Source organism: Pagrus major, chromosome 8, assembly GCF_040436345.1.
Source record: "Pagrus major chromosome 8, Pma_NU_1.0".
NCBI classification, from domain to species: Eukaryota; Metazoa; Chordata; class Actinopteri; order Spariformes; family Sparidae; genus Pagrus; species Pagrus major.
In genome coordinates this window covers 32,210,891-32,231,226 of record NC_133222.1, presented here as the reverse complement: position 1 = coordinate 32,231,226, position 20,336 = coordinate 32,210,891, and the positions used below count along the sequence as shown (strand labels likewise).

At 43.8% G+C, this 20,336-nt stretch overlaps 1 protein-coding gene across 1 annotated transcript in view; it reads left to right on the top strand.

Annotated features, from left to right (window-relative positions):
- cecr2 (CECR2 histone acetyl-lysine reader) overlaps positions 1–20,336 on the top strand; it is a 37,805-nt gene that overhangs the window by 13,784 nt on the left and 3,685 nt on the right. The window contains 17 exon segments of the mRNA XM_073472146.1: positions 4,626–4,720; positions 7,516–7,699; positions 8,502–8,629; positions 8,857–8,940; positions 9,685–9,752; positions 9,925–9,998; positions 10,001–10,093; positions 13,038–13,127; positions 13,445–13,595; positions 14,502–14,631; positions 14,723–14,760; positions 14,852–14,943; positions 15,093–15,219; positions 15,927–16,306; positions 16,495–16,644; positions 16,797–17,604; positions 18,207–20,256. Coding sequence (XP_073328247.1) covers positions 4,626–4,720; positions 7,516–7,699; positions 8,502–8,629; positions 8,857–8,940; positions 9,685–9,752; positions 9,925–9,998; positions 10,001–10,093; positions 13,038–13,127; positions 13,445–13,595; positions 14,502–14,631; positions 14,723–14,760; positions 14,852–14,943; positions 15,093–15,219; positions 15,927–16,306; positions 16,495–16,644; positions 16,797–17,604; positions 18,207–20,256 — 4,742 coding nt within the window.

Sequence of the window (20,336 nt, the reverse complement as noted above, 5' to 3'; positions counted from 1 at the left end):
TCGGGATGTTGGCATGTAAATACTTTTACATCTGTCTCTGTTCAGGCAGCATTTTAACATCTTTCAGTCGGCACTGATTTGAAAAAGAGACTGAAGTAAAACATAAAAAAGTTACCATAGCTGTCACTGGCATCTTTGTCAGAATCCAATTAGAACTGCACACCTCTCAACAGAGATGAGAAAGAAGAAGCAAGATGACTCACGCCTTGGCTACTTCCATTGTTTGATTCAGAAACCGGCATATAAATGCTAATTGTGGTGTAAAGATTGTTTAAGTGGAGATACATCAGGTGTGACTGTCAGTGAGAAAGAATAAATTGGCATGCTGTATTGACACTACAGGTGTTACTTCTTGCATCCTATTGTATAGATGGTTAGGTGAGACAATGCATCGAACACTTGTTTTGAGTTGAGATTTTTAGTCCAGATGATGCTTTGTTTTCCCACCATGCTTTTGAATAATTTTGGGGGATTCACTACCAATCACAATCTCCATTACTAGCTAGAGTCTGTATTGTCCTCAGCTAAAGTGGAGCCAGCAACTGGCTGGAGTGGGGACAATGTGTGGAAGGGGAGAGATAAGGAAGACGGAGAGAGGAAAAGAGTGGGGTGGAGAGTGGAGCGAGGGTGTTGTCAGGGGAATAATAGAATGCCTCAGAGGTCCTCATAGACACTGGGCAGCAGGACAGGGGGAGGAAAATGGTGTGGAAGAAGGGAAGAAGAGGTTAAGCCAGTGAGAGAAGCAGAGAGAGAAACAGCAGGGGAGTCAAGTGAGAGAAGTGGCAAATATCTTCAGGGTGAATTGCAAATTGCAAGCCAAGCCCATAAAGGGGCTGTGGTGATGACACACCTTTTGACTAAGCCTTGACTCACCCTCCAATCTTTGTCCCGGTGTATGTGTGTGCGAGTACGAATAGTCTGTTTTGTTCACTGCAGTAGCTCAGTGATACATTTGACAGCTAAGCTCTATGATTTATACTCAGCCTATCAGTTTTCCAGCTCTCTTATCTTGGTGTCCCATTGATCATTAATGTGAGGCAGCCAAAGTACTCCACTGTGTTTATTCTGTTGACACATGCGCCTAAACGAATGTCAGTAAAAGTGTGTGTTTTTTTCGTTGACTATGTCTGCCAAACATTATGGCTTTTGTCCTTGTGGAGTATTAGTTGGGTTACTACTTTTTGTGTATGTGCTCACAGAGGGCAAAGGTTCCCACAGGACATGTCCCTTGTAGCCCTTCATCAAGCTGAGTGTTTGTTAGCACCAGGCCACAGAGGGATTGGGTGGCTGGATGGATGGCTGAAGAAAGGGCATGCACACCACATTAATTCCCCTTCCCTCTGCCATCTGAGATGCCGTGTGGCACTTCAAAGGTGGAGCAGGGTGGTGTTAATCCATGGGCTGGAGCAAGCCCTCCACTCTGCCGTGCTGTACTCAGCTCTCCACTCTTCCCCCGGCCCTGGCCCCCAAGCTTTTTTAAAGTGTGATCAAAGTGCATTCTGTCTCTGATGGATGGGCTCACTCTGGCCATGGGACCAGGAAGTGGAAGAGAGCGTGACCCAGGATCTCTGGGCATCCTATGCACACGCGTTGTCCACACACGGATACACACACTGTGTTTCTATCCTTAAATGATCAGAGCTCATGGCTGTGACCAGAGGTCTACAGCTGTAGAGCATACATACATGTGAAGAAGCCATGACAACATGTGCTTGCTTCAGAAACCTTCTCTTTGTTGTCAAAGCTCTATCTGCCTTCTTCTTGGCTAGGTGCATAATACCATTATCAAGATTTGGGAGAAAACTGTACAATACAAGTCCTTAAGAAACAAGGCTGAATGATAAGCAAAAAATTATCACATAGTGATTGTTTTGACAGATATAGACAGTAACAACAGTCACTAGAGAACTGGCAGTTGGTTTGTATTGCAGAGATATGTGAAATCAGCCAACGTAGCCATTTCTTTTGTCATTTTTAGCTCTAACTGTAACATTTAAAGATGCATAGTTAAATACAGAGGTCTAAGCAATCTGATGTTTCTGCTCTGCTTATTTTATGTACGGTGTTGCTTTGTAGACGCTGACATCTCACAAGAACCTGCATTATCATTTTCTTTAGTCTGTGGCCCAACAGATAAACTAGGTCTGCAACCTCACATTAGTGAAAGAGTTCTTATTAATAAGATATGAAGGCATCAAACATGCAGAGATTGAGATGTATACATTGTAAAATAACGTGATGGACAAAAGACAGTTAAATTGTATGTAAGCTAGTTATCGTTAACAAAGGATATTACACCTGGCCATTTTGCAAAACCCTGTTTAAGAAATGTAGTTGCTCACATTAGTGTGAGAGGGACTGAGTAGGATGTGTCGATCAAAAATGTATTTATTATCTGAATAATGGCTAATTACTTAATATATTAGCGCAATTGCTTTTGACCTGTTGGGACATCTCCTTAAACTTCTCCTTTTGGTATTTCTGAAGAGCTTTGTAGTCCTCCACAGAGGTCACATCCAAATTATGCTTGGTCTTGGGCATAGGGGACTCAAACGGGCAGGTAAGGATGGCAATTTTGGCATCTTTCAGAACCATGGACATCTGAGGGTGGCTGAACTCCTTGTCAACGATGACTCCCTTGATGAGCTGTGTGTCCTCCAGCTTGCCTCCCACTTTGCCCTCCATCTTGTTGAGCTCAAAGTCTACATGCTTCCTCTCCATGTGAGCGAGATAGTGAGGATGGCATTCACACTGTATTCTCTGCCATCTGTCTGTGGCCCCGATTGATAGTTTTGGATCCCAGTGTTGTCATGACGGTATCAATGAGTGGTTCTGTGTTAGGATTGCAGGGAATGGTTTCTGCAATTTTGTCCAGCTGCTTGATGACAGTGTCAACGTGCACAAGCAATGTGCAGCAATAATTAATCTGAATCTGTGGTATATTTTGTCTCTTTATCTGAATGTATGAAGGCACAATCCTTTCAGCCATTGTTTGAGAGGATGTGACCGTTAACAAAGCATTGTTTGGTAAATATGAGATGTCCTGCAATCTTAAGACTTTAAATATCATCTGGTGTGCCCCTGGCCTCTTTTGAATGCACCAATTCTGTAACTTCAGGTCTTCCTGTTTATGTCTTGTTGTTAAATTATTCTCAACATCCATTACAATCTGTCTCATCCACCACTGTGAGCGCTATGATCTTTTGGCTTTTTAATTGTTCATTAGAAAATGCTCATCAAACTTAATGAACTGCTCCTCCGGTGTGACATGAGACATGGATGATTTTTATCTCCTGTCATCAAACATGCTCTCCTGGTATGTTTCTATAGTAGCTTGAGTCACAAGCAGAAGCTGGCTGTCTCAAGTTTTAATTCATACTCTTCTCTTTTCTAACCTCAAACAGAAACATTAATCTCATCCTGTTTTTCAACTTCTTTCTCAACCTCCTGTCTGTCTCTTCCCTCCTCCTCCTCTGTTTTTCATCGCGTTGACTTGTTGGCTCCCAGCTTCCGTCGCTCTCCATTGCCGGGAGGTGTGTATGCTGACCTTTGGTGACCCCTGAGCTCAACTGGGTTCCTCTAGAGAGAGGCAGACTGAGAGGAGACAAGTGAGCGCGCAGTAATTAAACTTGCCTCCTCGTCCTTGAGATAATTTTGAACAATTTTTTTCTCCCTTGAACCTGCAGTAGAACTTTGTGGATGTTTATGAGAGGGAGGAAGAGTTTGGCTCTGTTGTTGATGTGAAAGCAAGGACCAGGAGGGGTAAGAAATGGTCAGCTGCAGTCTGTCATGTTCTGTTTCTGAAGAGCGACTGGTGGGGCTTCAGCCTGAAGGGGCTGCTTTGCATCCTGCAAAAGGGTGCTTTAAGTGAAATGGACACTTGGCTGACGGAGCACTTTGCATTTGCATTTCTGCCCTCTCAGCCTCCTGTTCCCTCTTTCTCCCCTCCTGTTCTACTATAGAGCCTTTGGGGTATCATTGGGGAGAGCAGTGCATGCTGGGAAGCCGTGTGGGGTCCTGTGTCTTGGTTGGTCAGCAGAGGAGAAGAGGGGGCACTGCTGTGCTGCGGCTCTAGGCCCCTGCTGCCTGCCATATCTCCTTGGTGCTTTCAGGTCTTTTAGAGTTTGCTCTGCCGGTTACTGCCGCTTCATAAAGCCTCAATGGCTGGAACACAATGCCAGGCAGGAGAGGGGTCAAGGCTGAACTTGAACCTCGGCTCCAGCCAAAGAACCTGTGGCAAACCAAGAAGTCCCAACCAGACAACTTGTACATTCCAACCATCCCTCCTGCCGTCTACCTCTGCCAGCTTACCTTATACTGATACCAACGTGTATTCTGAGACCTTACGAAACGTAATGTCTCGTCTTTTGATGCATCATCTCACAGCTGAGATGTTGCCTTTTCTTTTCTTATACAATGACTCAACTGTTTGATGCATCAAAAATTACCTGCTCATTATGCTTTTTGCCCTTAAAGTTTTCCTTTTGAAAGTCTTTGGTTCCATTTTCAAGCAGCTGAGCAGTGGCAACATAAAAGATTAAGATAATGTCATGTCTGTAAATTGTGTAAACAGAGTATTTCATGTTTGATTTGACTCTGCTGTCTCATTTGTTATGTGTTTCCAGGAGCTGGAGAAAGCCCTGTCATTGCAGGACTTGGACTTCCTCGGGGACCTCATTGCTTGTCTGTTGCAGGGATGCTACCAGCGCAATGACATCACGTAAGTGTAGAACAAAAAAATCAGTCTGTGTGCTGCTGAAATTAATGTAATTTCAACTCAAGGACTTTGTGTTTCATGGCATCCACAACAAACGAATGAGATTTTGAGTCATGGCCGAGGAAGTGATAGTAAAGTTGTTTTTTAAACAATTTTAAAAATGCAACCTTAAACAACTAACCAGTTGCAAATGAAACTGAAGTCTAGTAGTATAAAAACATGTTTTTAAAGTTATGCATACCTGAGTTTAGGGGTCACCATGTTTTGTCCCTAATGGGTCATTATCAATGATAAATGTCTTCAAAAGTAAGCTAAAATCTTTAAGTTACAAGTACTGTTTTGTACTGGTTGCAATGTATCCTGATGACTTAATCACAGCTTGTGTGCGATGATACAAGTTATCATGCATTTGTAGGAAACGGGAACTCTTATTGGGAAGATACAGGAAGTGATACTTGTTGTGCATCATGTTTGTGGCGAACATGGTGGTTGCCAAAAAAGCAGTTCTCAGACAACTTAAAATGATTGTTGTCTTGTTGAAAAATTAGTAGGAATCAAGCATTTTGTTTTCTCTCCAGTAAGGCTGGGAATTAAGTTCTAGATCTTGTCTAAATACAGGCAGCCATATAGGAACTTTGCTTAAGTGGAAGTGTAAACCTGCTCTGAGGTCTATTGTTGAAATGGGTTTTACAGACTTAGGTCTAGGTCTTTACTTTGTCAGAACCAGAACAGTGGAAGCATTTCCTGCAATTTCAAATTAAACATCACAGGCACAATGGAAAATTATCAATTAATATTGTTTGATTTGTAGCTGGCAGGAAAAACATTATTTCCATATCCTTCACATTAGTCATAGCACCCAGGAGCCTTCATAGGAAGTCTGAGTCACCGGCACAATGACTCGCTGAGAAGTCAGAGTTTACTCACCATATGGTGACTGGGTCTGTGGTGAAATCATGCTCTACCACTAACACTATATACTAGAACAGCATAACCACTGAAACTTTGATCAAATAATGGGAGAAAGTGAGGGTGTAGCAGAGGCTGTTATTCAAATCCACACATATAATCCACATGTCTAATATCTCATGGGGCTCCCCCCTTCACACACACCCTACTCTAGCCCTTTATTGGAAGTAGCATAGTGGTACCAGTGAAGCGATAAGATGAGAGGCAGGAATGATCCAGTTTTTCCACCCAGGCAGCCGGTAAGAGGAGGACAACCTGCTTTATTGGACTGGACAGGCGCTGGCATCCTGGGGGTGGCTGCTCAGCACTGGCCTTTCACAGGGCTGCCCTTTTCATCCGCACGTGTTAAACGCTCTGCCGGAGCGGGGACAGGAGGGAGGGAGGATGTCGGAGAGAACGAGGGGCAGAAAGTAGGAGAGAGATGGGGTAGCAAGGAGGGGGTAGCCTGCAGCTGTGTGAAAAGTGCACACTGCTCTTTCAAGATAAGCCATTTTTTCTGTCCCTCTTTCTCTGTGCCGTTGCATAGATGCTCACCCCTGCCCCAAGCCCTTGTTCTGTTCATGTGAGTTGGAAATGAAAGGTACAGATTAATCGGCTAGACCTGAACCGGAACCAACGTTTATTTATCAGTTCCCACTCATAGCAGAGATACAACCCCACTCCATTCAAAGAAACAAATCTCTTTTTTTTTGTCTCCACCTCCTCTGTCTCACCGGCCACTATGGTAGTTTGAACTTTGTTTGTTTCCTAAGCTTTGCATTAAAAAAGGACGGTAGCAGATATTGACACATTGTGTGTTGGCTTTACAATGTGCTCAAATTTGCAATTGAATTGGTTGCATTTATCCATACTGACAGATCTCAGTGGACAAAACAATCTGGTTTCTTTTTTATAATTTAAAATAATAAGTATTATGTGACCATTTGTAAACATCTTAATTATAGTAACATACAATAACATAACATACAGTTTTACTTCTTACAGCTTCAGATTGTAAAAACATGTACAAAGTCACAACAGTCAATTACATTAATCTAACAAATGAATCCAAAATTTAAAGGGCTTAAATTCATCACCAACCTTACCTGGGAAATTAAGTACTATTGTAATAAAATTTTTACCCTGGTTTTCAAATACCAGCAAAAACTAAAGGTAATTGTAATGTTTGATCTTATCCGCCTGCTGTCTAACTTGCAGCAACTGTGCATACATTGTTAGCGTTTCGCCCACATCCTCTATCGACAACCAATGAATAAGAACTTCAGCACATAAACATCTTTACCCACCGCCATTTTCTTGTGAGTCCTTGGTTGATACTGCACATGTACTCTCAACAGAGAAGAGAAGAAAGCAAGATGACTTACTCCTTAGCTACTATGTGTCTGATTATTTTTATTTTTATCCCCCCCGCCACGATTTAACCCACTTGTGTTAGTGGCTAAATGACTTTAACATGCCCTGGGCAATTGGGCAATCTTTATTGCTGAGCCCTCCTAAATCTAATAATCACTTGCAAAACAAAATTTAAGAAAAAACAATCGCTTCAAAACAAAGCATACAAAAATACCACGTGCCACAAGTAATCTGGCATTACACACAACAACTGCTAAAGATCATGTAATGGTACTTCCGCCACTAGAATGTCAGCTGCTGCTTCCTATATAACTGAATAGGGGACTGAGAGAGAGGTTTGCTTTGCTGCCACATATGCCTAATTTGTCAATATTTGTGTTTAAAGAGATTTTAATGTTGAAAATGTCTTCATACATCAGGAAGCTATGCATTTATGTGGTCTTAAGAAACATATATGACCTGCTGCCTCCCTTTAGCCCCGAGGCATTCAGCAGTTACCTGGACGACATCATCAGCTACAGGTGGGAACTGGAAGAAGGGAAGCCCAACCCACTTCGAGAGGGCCCCTTTGAGAATCTCCCTCTCCGCACTCAGGTGGAACTGCTGCACCGGCTGTGTGACTACCGCCTGGATGCTGCTGATGTCTTTGACCTACTGAAGGTACACATTCACAATAAAATGGTTTTATGCATTGCGCTCAGTTCTGAGGTATTATATTTCTTTGTATTATGTATTTCTGTCATAACTGAATTTAAATCAAAACCATGCAAAAATACCAATGAATCAGTTAATGCAAAACCATGGAAATATGATGGTACCTTGCCTATAAGCATTTTTATCCCATTACTTTATGATTAGTACATGAAAAAATCTGCTACTTCTTTAGTTTTTGCTTTTTACAATAGAAGTATTTTTAATTAGTATCAGGAGGTTTCTGATTTCAAAACATAATGTGAAAGCACTATGACGGCACTTGATCCCAGAACTGGTTTGTGAATTTTAAAGCATCACAAGAGTTTTCATTCCTCTTTATCATTTAACAACATTACTGGGTTGTTTTAACTTTGTCCATAAGAGGAGCTGAAAGATTTTCATATAAATTTACATTTGTAAGAGAATGCCAGAAGTCTAACTGAATTTGAAGAACTGTAGCTTTTATTACACCTGATAAAGATCTGCCTCTTGGACTGTAGCTCAACGTATATCTAAGGTGCAGCTATTAAAAACTGACAGTTTATAATTGTTCTGTAATATATTTTCACATAAGATAACATTTTTAGAAATAATTTATCTGAAAATATGTATGAATGCATTCAGTAAGATACTGAAAGTGCTTAATTTCAGTATATGATTAACAGCTGTGTAGGCTCAAAGGTTTGAATGATGTCACCTAAGAGTGATGATTTAAAAACAGAATCCTACACATGATTTGATAAATGTAATGTCTCCACCCCCCCATCAGGGACTAGATGCAGATAGCTTGAGGGTGGAACCGCTGGGGCAGGATGGAAATGGAGCCCTCTACTGGTACTTTTACGGCACTCGTATGTACAAAGAAGAGCCAGTCAAGAGAAAAGCAGAGAAGATCAGGTAAATACCCTCTGTCTCGATCCAGTACACCAAGAATAAATGTTATGTCACTGGTCATGTTTTCTGTGGTTGCCTAGAGCATGTGGTAAATGTGTAATTGCAATAGCAGTTTGACGCTTGTTTACAGGTCTGTTGAGGGTTAATTATAGAGGTCTCCCATTGCTAATTACCCTTGCTAAAAGGCTGTCATTTAAAAAGTTATCTTCTGCTTGTTGTTTGTCTAACAGTGAACCCACTGAACTAACATTACCAGAGAAAAAGAAAAGGGGAAGACCACCAAAGAAGAAAAGACTTGAAGACCCCCAGCTAAGGTGAGAAAAACATTTCTGTTTGTTGTCAGTGCCAGTAGCCCATTGCAGACTTTGCTTACACATGAAATTGTGCATGTGTTGCACAGCTGTAATGTTTATGTCAAAAGAAAATGGCAGATGCCATGGCTGTTTGCAACGTGTTTTTTGAGTGTGTACATATTAGTGAAGGTTTGTACAATCGTGTATTAAAACAATAAACAAAAAGTTGTAAAAGCTGTTAAAGACAATGATCACATGATGGGGTATTTGTAGGCTTGCGTTATCATTTCATTTACTCTCGTCAGTCATCATCTGCTAGATCTAAAATGTAATAAATGATTAATTAAGTATTTCTTGGCCACTTACTTTCCAACCATATTCTAACCATGAGTGTAGTCCCATTGTATTCAAATTTGTGCTGTGGGAAAAAACATGGATAAAAAGGAAAATATCATGTATTATAAAAAAATATTCTCAGTTTAGATTTAACTTCAGGTGAAAGTAAAGCTGAAATATTAGCTAAGGAAGGTCTTGCAGAAAACAACTCTGGTGTCACTGAGATATACAGTCTCAAATTTTATATACATAAAACTCTAATGTCCATAAAGCTCAATAGTCATGAAAACATAAAATCATTATGAATGACAGTTACTCTTAAATTTTAACTATTGCATGTTCTGCTAGTTTCAATCCCTCTATTCTTTGAGGGATTGTTTTGGATTTAATATTCTCAAATGTTTGTTTGTTTGTTTGTTTACATTTCAGTGAGGTGGAGAGTGAAGTAACAGAAGTCAAGACAGAAAATGGGCTGGAAGATCTCCCCCAAAGGCCAGGTGAAGTGATCTCATGAATTTGAGCAATTCCATTTTCATGTTGACTTCATGGAGGAATATGTGTATTTGTGCTTCACTAAAGTTTTGACTACAGCTTCCATTGAATTTAATCATCTCCACACATTTTCACTTGAATCAAGATGCCAATGTCTCTCCTCTTTGCTTCCACCAGGCCATAAGCGAGGCGCTTGGTCCCTTGTGTGTGATACAGAGGAACAATGGGTCAGTCTGGCGGAGAGCATCAAGGCATCAAGGACAAAACCTCCCCACAGGACCGCCATCTCTACCGTGTCATCAGCCAGAACTTCCTGCCTGAGATTAACAGCATGATTGAGCACAAGGTCAGACACCAGAGACAAGACTGCTATTAGTCCCCATTACAGCACTTCATAATATCATCTCTTAGATAGAGTCTGGATAGACATTGTCAGCTGCTACCCAGAGCGATATGACCGAGCACCAGCTCATGAGCAGCAGGTCCAACCATAGTTGATGTGCCAGTGTTAACATCTAAATATGCAAATTGAATTTTTGCTTTAGAGAGTTTTGTTCTTTCTTTTTTTCAATCTGCTTTAATTGTCACAAACGGCTTATACACACACTGTAGTGATGGTGACATTATCAATTATCTATGTTTGTCTTTAATTCTGCTCATCAGGGTAATGAAGTTTGCCTTGGGCCTTTTACTTGAGCCTGACTGTGGAGAACTCTGTTGCTACTTGGGTAGAAGAGGGCACAAGTTCTGTAGTCAGCTTTATTGGGATTGGCGAGTCATTGGGTCCTGCTCATTTGTTTATCATATCTTCTTTGGAATGTATGTAAAGTACCTGAGGGGGAGACTATAGATATACATTTTGCCCTGATCGTAGCAAAAACATGAGTCAGAGCCACCACTACCCACTCAGTTTTCCTTCCAGTGAAGGATTTCAGTCACAGACTGCTACAGCTAGTCAAGACTAAAAGTAGGCCCCTGTTTTTATGTTACCGATTTGTATAAAAATGGTTGGGCTCTTTCCACTCCTGTGATATATAACCAACACTGACTGTTGCTATAGAAACCATTTCAGAAACCCTCTCCATCATCATTATGAGCTGTTAAGTAAACAATGATGCTTACAGTTTATTGGCAGAACAGTCTGTCACTTATCTTGTCCTTCATCGTCTGTACACTCAGCTGTACTACCAATACTGACATGATTATTGTATGCAAAAGGTATCTATAGCCTTTGTCTATGCAAAATATTAGTGAAGCGTTCTAGTGGAGTTATAATGTTGCTGCTTTCTGCTCTTGTTTTGAAATTCCACCACAGCAGGTTTAACAGCACATACAGACTTTATGAGAAAACAGAACTAAACAACGCTTTCCACTACTTGGTCTCTGTCAGACATGATCAGTGTGGTTACAACTTTGCTCAAAGTTCATGCCCTAATGTTCCTCTAATATGCACTTAAATTCCACTGATGTTGCACAGCAGGAGATCAAAATACTCTGCTTATTAATTATATGTACATTACATCACCCCATTTCACCATGGTACTGTGTGGAATTTGTGCTTGACTTTCTATTTAAGACTAAATTTATATGAGGCAGCTGGAGGGGAAACACTGACGTCTTTTACACATGATGCCTACAAAAGATGTTTATCATTTTTTTTCACTTCATTATTGAGTGGCGTCTAATTAATACATACACATGATAATATTCAAACCTGTAATGGGGGGCAAATTTCCCAGAGCCAGAAGTATCATCTTCAAATTGTCAATTTTGTTTCACCAATAGCCCAAAAACCTCCAAAACCAACCACTCCCCATATCAAAGAAGCCAGAACCATTTACATTTAGCCTAATGAATGATTTCAACTTTGTAACATGAACAAAAGTGTGGTCATAGCATAGTGTGTGCATATACTTCACATAAATATATCCTTCTGTATGTGGGTGTGTTCATACAAGCGTGTCAAATAGACACTGCACGTAGCCTCTTGAATCCTTCCCTCAATGTGTCTCGGGCTGCTGTCACCAGCCATTTCATGGGGCACTGACAGCAGGCGGGAGCTCACCTTGAGGCAGAATGGAGCCTCTTGAATGACAGCTCTGCTGTGCTGCAGGATTCTCTCGACCTCTCTAAGTGGTGACACCAGAGGCACTCTATCTTGTGTGTGCTGGATGGGGGGGGGGATTTAGTGCTGGTGGTAATGTAGGGAGGATTGTGGAGCCCGGGGATATGCCAGTGCTCCACACTAGGACACAGATCATGAACATCTGTCTTTTTTTCATCTCTGTCTCTCTCTTCTCTTTTCTCTACCTCTTTCTCCCCACCCACATCTTCCTTCCTCTTTCACTTCCTCACCTGCTCACATGCACAGGCTCCATACAGCTGCTAATGCAGTTTAGGCCTCCCATGGTTTTATGGATGGCCTGAAGCCTGACTATGACACCTCTCTGTGTTGTTGGCTGTGCAGGGCTGACAGCTATTCACAGCCAGGGTTCCCTGATGAACTCTGACATGAGCTGCACAGACTGGTCCCTGATATAGACAGGCTTTCAAGGGATCTGCTTAGAGCACTCAGTTTCCCTCCTTTACTGTGTGCTAAATCTGGATCACCAATAGGTCACTGATGTGGATCCAAAGGTGGATCTTAGACAGTACTGTAATGTTAAAATGCATGCTGGAGGATTGAAAATATCATTCATGATTGGTTAACTGGTGTCATATCACTGCATAGTGTATTCTTTAAACTGGACAGCATTCCTTTACACTACCTGTTGTAGTTATTTCCTGGAGCTTATCATTACATTAGTAGACTCATGGGACACGCACAGGGTTCGATTTTTTTACTAAGCAAGGCTGTCACCCTCAGGGAAAGGTGTGGGAATGCAGGCAGCAGAAGAGAGGGGTGACTTGGGGGGAGGGGAGAACAGAGCCAGTGACCTCCCATACTCATTGCTCCTCCTCGATTCCCCAGGGCCTGTCAGCGTGTTGGCTTGTGTGTGGCTGTCTGTCTTGAAGACTCAATCAGTAATTTGTTGGCAACAGAAATGACCGGCAGGCACACATATGTAATTCAGAAATAAAACAAAATGTAATGATAGATGAAAAATTAGAGTAAGAGAATTAGATAAATAAATAACTTTAGTTGTCATCTGCTGCTGCTTGGAGTATTGTAAAACAATTAATCAGTTTGGGAGCGATATGAGGTTCCAATCTGGGTTTTCGTTCACATGTTTGTTTGTTCATATCTGGATCACAGAGCTGAACTACTTCTATTCAAATGTTTTCTTCAGGAGCGGGAGCAGAAACAGAAGCTACTGGACCCAACCCCAGTTCGTATATCACAACGGTTCTCTGAAAAACACATCAACCAAGAGGAGGAGGTTTGTCTGTGTGCATGTTTTTTAATAGAATTGCAGACTGCAGGTGTAGTTCTGCTGTAGCTTCGTTTCTGAAAAGACAGACGTCATAACATGTTGTCCTGTTTGTTTATTCAACAGTCCTTTTTCACAAAATGTTATGAACTACTGCGATACGTTCTGGCTCAGTGAGATGTTTGTTTATCCCTTGTAGCCTACCAGCTTCTGTACATTATTTCTGCTTTTGCACAAAGATGATATAGTTAAAGATATGTAACTTTCTGCTTCTACATATTCATGCTGTCTAAAGAATACTAATGTGCTTGTGTGCATGTATTCAGGACAATCTGAAGGCCGCTTTAGAGGAGGATAAGAAGAAAGATGAAGAGCTGGACCGACAGGTCCTGCTGGCCGAGCAGCGACGAGAAGAGGAAAGGCTTTTGCAGGAAGAACAACAAAGAGAAAAGATGGAGAAGATCAAAGCTGTTGAGGGTAAGATGGATTGCTGCGTAAAAGGATGGTGCACAGATAAAAAGATGTGCCCATTTGTGATAATAATACCTTTAGTTCCAGAATTAGACAATATTCCTGTGTAGCAAGCTCACATATTTATAAATCTGCTGGGATATGACCGATGGTTGAAAAATAAATATGAAGCTAAGTGCCAAAAGTCAGGCAATAATTTCACATTCTTTCATCAGCGACACATCAGCAGCAGGTAGGGGGCTTTTGTACTCTTTCTCTAACTCAGGGATCGGGGGCAGAATGGATCATGGACAGCTCAAAAATCTGCAGTAGCATAGCAGCACTTGAAGCCTTGTGATTTATGTATAGTACACAGAGACTAGAGAGGGAATGTTCAGGGCCTTTAATCACAGGATCACTTCTCTTTTTCTCCCACCCTCTGATGTCATCTGTCAAGGGTTAATGAACTGCTGATTGTGCTTCAGTGGAGGAGCCTCATTAATGTATTATAGATGAACAGCAGGACCTGGCCTGCTCTCTGTGTGGATTGCATATGTGGAATCCTCCCTCAAACCTCTTTAATCCACACGGCAGGGGGGCTGGCAGGCCTCTCATGTTAAAAGATAAAGCAGCGATACATACGCACGCTCTCTGATCTGCTCTGCTCTTTTGATCAACTGGGCCTAAGAAAAGATGGCTGATGAATCACTCTTTTTCTACTTATGTGAGCCACAGCTGTCTCTGATGGTCGAGACCTGGTTTTCATTGACCTTCCCAACAGCCTCAACAGGAGCAAATACAATTTAAACTTAACTCATGAGCCAGAAAAAGCAATTAAAATATTGTTTGCCTCCAGCCCCCCGAGATTGTTTTTTTTTTTTTTTTAATTGTTTGTGCCTCTAATTGCCCCTGTGTTCATCCTTCTTCTCTCAGAGCGGGCCAAGAGGCGAAAGATGCGAGAGGAAAAGGCCTGGTTGCTGTCTCAAGGGAAAGACCTGCCACCCGAACTCCTGAATCTGGAGCCTACCTCTCCTGTCCACAGAACACGCAGGAATAAAGAATTGTAAGAGGCTTTTTACATTTCAGATTTTCATTTCTCATTGAATGATTCTCAAGGATGATTATTGTAACCTACTGTCTGTTTGACATTTCAGCTATGAAATTGATGATGACTACACTGCTCTGTACAAAGGTATGCTTGCTAAGTAGTTACTCAAGGCTGTTGCTTTGTCTCAATCTGCATTAATGTTTTTCTAATGTCAGGTCTGGTCTCTCTTCTACAGTGCTTGAGGCATTGAAAGCCCATAAAGATGCTTGGCCTTTCTTAGAGCCTGTTGATGACTCTTATGCCCCCAATTACCACGAGATCATTAAGGTACTAAATGCAAGACAATGGTAACTGGCATGACATAGTAGTTAATGTTTTTTTTTTTCTAATATCGTGGTGGTATATGTGTGGTTCACATCTTAACTAATGTAGTCAACCACAAATACATAATTGAATTGTTCTGCCAATCCCTCCAGACTCCCATGGACCTGTCCACCATTGAAAGGAAGCTCAATGATGGGGACTACATTGCAAAGGAGGAGTTTGTTGCCGATGTGAAGCTCATGTTTGAAAACTGCGTTGAGTACAATGGAGAAGACAGTGGTAAATTAACAGTTGCACAAACACAAACCTGAACAAATGCATTAAAATCCATTTTAGTGTGTTTAGTGTGTATGTTGTGAGAAATAGGTGCATGTATGCACTTTTTGAGGTGGGAATCGGGGGGTATGAGTGGGAGTGAGGGCAAAAGAAAAGGGGCCGGACTTAGTGTTGTGTTGGGGCCGGGGCCAGGGCAGCCCTGACAGTGATTAATGAGGAGTGATTGAGCTGTGCTCCAGTGCTCAGGGGGATCTGAGCCCTGCAGTGCCAGAGAAACATTCCAGCCCCTAAGCCCCCTGTCTGGAGCCATCCATCCAACTGAATACTCTCCCCAGGGATAGGGGGGAGGAGAGTGGTAAGGGGGCCCAGGGTGGGGCAGGAGGAGGAGGGAGGGGTTGGAGGAGCAGGGGTCAGCCTACGCCCTCTGACCTGGTCAGCCGCCCAGCACTCAGCTGAGAACAGAGGAGCGAGTGTGTGTCTATGGGTACATGGCATCCATATTGGTTTGAGTGTAAGGAAATGTCTGAGGGATAGAAAGACGTGGTGTGGTGTGGATTCACTCACATTATGCAGATGAAAGCTATTATTTGAGTATATGTGAGTTGATGTGCTACAGGTTCTTTATGTGTTCTTGTGTTTGGTTTTGTGTAGGAAGTTTTACATGTTTTACTGTATAATCATAGCTGACGATCATGTCTGCCTTTCCCCAGAGTACACTATCATGGCAGAGACTCTAGAGCGGTGTTTTAGCCGGGCCTTATTAAAACATTTTCCATCGGAGGATGGCGACACAGATGAGGAATTCCACATCAGCAGTGAAGACAAGGAGCGCAAGGACAAAAAGCGCAATCGTAGCAGTAAACATATGGGACCTGAAAGTCTGATAAAGGCCACTGAGCAAGTCCAACGTAAGCGAACCTTCCAGGGGGGTAAGGGCAGCGCACCCTCAGATGATGAGGACAGCAAACCAAAAAGACCTCCTCATCTCCCACACTGGGCTAATGGCCCGCCTCACCATCATGGCCTGCCTCTTAGCCAGCAGCACATCCATGAAGGAGACATACGGGGCATATACCACCCAAGGCAACAGGTATCCACAGGATAACTTTTATTCCTGTACATTTCTAAAAACCTATGTACTGAATTTGACTTTCACTTAAAACATTTAACAATAATTTAACAAGTGATATGAAAACCTTTATGTTTGAGGTTGTTTTTCTGATTTCTGCCTGTGTAGGAGAAAAACTTAAATAGTAAATTCTTTCTTTTTCTTTGCAGCTCCCTCGTCCACCTGGTCCTGCTGGTCCTCACGGTCCACACATGTATGGCCAAAGAATGGCCATGAATCCCCGCTTCTCTTACCCAGCTCACATTCCCAGGCATGGAGACCCCAGTTTGAACCGTTTGCCCCACAACTATAACATGCAGGTATATAGACCTAATTACACCTTTATTAACATAATTATAACAAAGTCACAGTTTTTACCAAGGGAAAACCATATTGCGTCTGGACAGTGACTAAAGTACAGGTTCACTGATCAAAATGCCCAACTTGATTTGTTTTTTTATATTTTTCCCAGCATCGCATGGTTGAAGGTCATCACATGGGTCCTCGGTATCCAATGGGCCCAGATCCTAACCAGCAGCAGCCTCCACACCAGCAGCAGCACCCCTACATGGGTCCAACTCATGGCCCGTCTCTGGGCCCACGTCCCATGGCCCTCCAGCCTGGACCTCCTCCTGAAGCCAGCATGTACCCATCCCACCACCGTCCAGAGGGACACAACATGCACCCCATGGGTAACAGATTCTCAGGGACAGAAGGACCACCTCAGCACAACTACCCAGGCTTGAGACCTCCTGGTCCTATGGGCCTATCCAATATGTGGACTGGTATGAATCACCAGGAGAGACCCAATGGGATGCGCATGCAAGATCCCAACATTGTGAACCAGCGCAACTTTAGTTACGGTGGAGTCCCCCCTCCAGTGGGGCAAAAACCATGGCCAGAAGCTGCTGGATACCCCCACCCTCCTCCTAATGCCCAGTATCAAATGTCTGCAGCGGTCAGTTCCCCAGGGCCCATGTCCTCACGTCCCACTGTTGCCCACCCAGACTCCTCTGGCAGGACACGCTTGGCTTCCATGCTGGAAAGCCCAGAGATGCTGGCCCTGCAGCAGCTGTCAGCCTCTTCTGGACCCCCTGCTGGTGCTCCTCATCAGCACATGGGCAACTTTCAGCAGCCTGGGCCCCCATCAGGAATTGGCAGCATCCCAACTCAATCCTCTCATCAGCCTCCCCCTGCCCCTGAGGTTCAGCTGCTGCGTCCTGCCAGAGACAATGGGCCAGACAGCCAGCCTTCCCAACAGACAGACATGCAGCCCAAAGGTAGACCTGACCTTCTCTCTCAGTATTTCCCCCGCCGTCTGTATTCTGCATGAAGGAACCCAAGCACAGTCTAACCTTTCTCTCCAGAAATGTTCTTTCCAGACTATAGTGTCTGAATTTGTTAATCAGCACAGCCCCCATAGTTGCCCTTCCTCTGTGTCAAGTGCTTTTTGCAATTTGATTTTAATTATTTTTCACAGTAAGTGGCAAATTGAATATTCATTAGTTTGAAATTAGTATTAGTATGAATTTTCTTGGTGGTTGCTTTGAAGATACAAAAGAGATGGGATGTCACCAGTTAAGCTTTACTAGCAAGCTTACAAATGTGTTTGCATTCTCTATTTAAGGAATGGAAAAGGCATGATTACATTATTCATTTGCTAGTTTTGTTTGTACATTTGATTGGTTTGGATAAACCATATAAAATGACACAAACACTGGTAGTTTCTTTTTTTGTTAACTTTAACACAGTACACAGCATAATTTATGATAATGACTTAAAACCTTGTTCCTGTAATACTAATTGATCAATCCATAATGCCAGCCTCCATTCTGTTATTTTTTTAATACTAACTTTCCTGTCATTATTCTGTGTTTTACAGACTCAACATCAGAGAAGAAAATGGCTGCCAACAACATTTCTGATGAAGCTTCATCACATAAAAACACTGTTTCAAATGACCAAGAGCACCCATCCATCCCTAGCCCCACAGGGCACCAGACTGGGCCAGCAGGGGGGATGAAGAGCCCCCCGGCCCCTAACTCAGGCAGGTCACAGGAGAGTCCATCGGGACCAGAGCTTCCACAGACTTCAACAGAGAGCCACAAGCAGGAGGGAGATGGCCAGAGACAATCTGCCAGCCACTGTCCCCCGCAACTCATTAGTGCCAATGCTGTTTCACCGCATCTCAACACAAGTAACAACAGCTCCACTGATCCCCCTCTACCCAACCACCCTCAGCATACATTGAAAAGTCCACAGCAAAAAACTCCAAGCCCTGCAGTTCTTCACCAGAACATACTGCCACTGCATGCTGCTGCATCTCAGAATTCCGCTCAGCAAATGCCAGAGAACAACTCTGCATACATGCAGAATCCCCATGAGCAAAGTGAACACCAGCAGAGCATCCCAAAACAAGAGCAACCTCAGAGTACCCCTCCTCAGTCCCACCCTCAGAGTTCTCCCCAGCAGATGAACCAGAATACACAGCAACACAATTCTCTGCTACCTCCTCATCATGTGCCCCAAAACGTCTCTCCACAACGTCCTACACAGAACAGCCCCGCCCAGCCTGGACCACCTCAGCCAACCCCCCTCACCTCTTTGCCTCCAAGTCATCCAACCCCACTACTACCCTGCCAGCCGAGCCCAGCAGACCATGGAGATCAAAGACCGAGTGAGCCTTCAAGTAGACCGGACACAGAAGGCACTGCCGTTCCTCCACAGCAAACCATAATGAAATCTGGGCCTCCAAATGGTGCTTATAAACAACAGGCTTTTAGCCCCAATCACCATCAAACCATGCAGGCAGGTAGTAACCCAGGTATGCAAGCTCAGAGAGGGCCTGCTCCTGCTCACAATCCCACCATGCCTCCACACTCCCAAGCTCAGGCAAATGGAGCCATGGGTCCTTATGGCATGGTGAGCCATCCTCACCCACACTTCAGCCAGACAAACATGCCCAGGCCCATGCCTCCGTCAGCTCAACACCCTTATCACAACCAGGCCATTAACCCCCTTCACAATCCTGCTCACCACCCCACCTACCACCAGCAGGGAGGGACTGCTTACTCCTACCACATGCCAGGCCAACAGCACCCTCAGGCCCACCCCAACATGTACCCACCTCACCAGTACCAGCAGCAACACTACTACCCCCAACTCCATCCCCAAACTCAGGCCCATAACCAGGCCAACAGTAGAGGGAATTATCCTCCAGAGGAGTGGCATCGCTCTCAATATCACCCTCGCCAGCCGATGCCACCCAACGCCTATCTACCTGTAGCCAGTGCTAGAGGTAATGGTCAGTTGAAGGAGAGCAGCATGTCACCAATGGGCTCTGAGGGCTCCAGTGGTGCTAGCTTGGTGTCCCCTGGCCCTGTGCCTGATGTGGGGCCGCACCCTGGAGGCCCGGAGGAGGGGAAAAATGAAAGCAGGGTGCAAGCCAGTGGAGGCAGCCCAGCGAAGCTGGCCCATACAGAGAACTCAGAGCGGCCTGAAAGCCCTAAAGAAATCCTGGACCTTGACAGCCATAATGCTGCTGCTCGCCGCCGTAGCACCCAGCCACCTCAACAACAGCAACGCCCTCCCGTCTCTGCTGCACACATGATGTCTGGCTTCATGTATGACCCTCGAACCGGTCACCCTGGGATTCATCAAGGTGGCGTTCCTCCACCTCACATGATGTCTCAGGCCCGTGGAGGTGCCAACAGAGCCCCTTACCCTGGCCAGCCATACCCCGATCCAGGACGCTATGCTGCCCAAAGACCTCACCCACACCTGATGGAGGCTCTGCAGCGGCCCCAGCAGCTGCCCTACTCTCCAGGTCAGACACGCATGGCCATGTACAGACACCCCCGGCCTGCGGGCCACTTCCAGGGCATGATGATTCAGCAGAGAGGCTTGGCACCAGAACACTTCCTACACCCAGGGTAAAATGACTCATCCGGTCTTGTGGAGTTTGTAGATTGAAGACTTAAATAATAACTCTTTCTGTATCTGCATTCTTAAT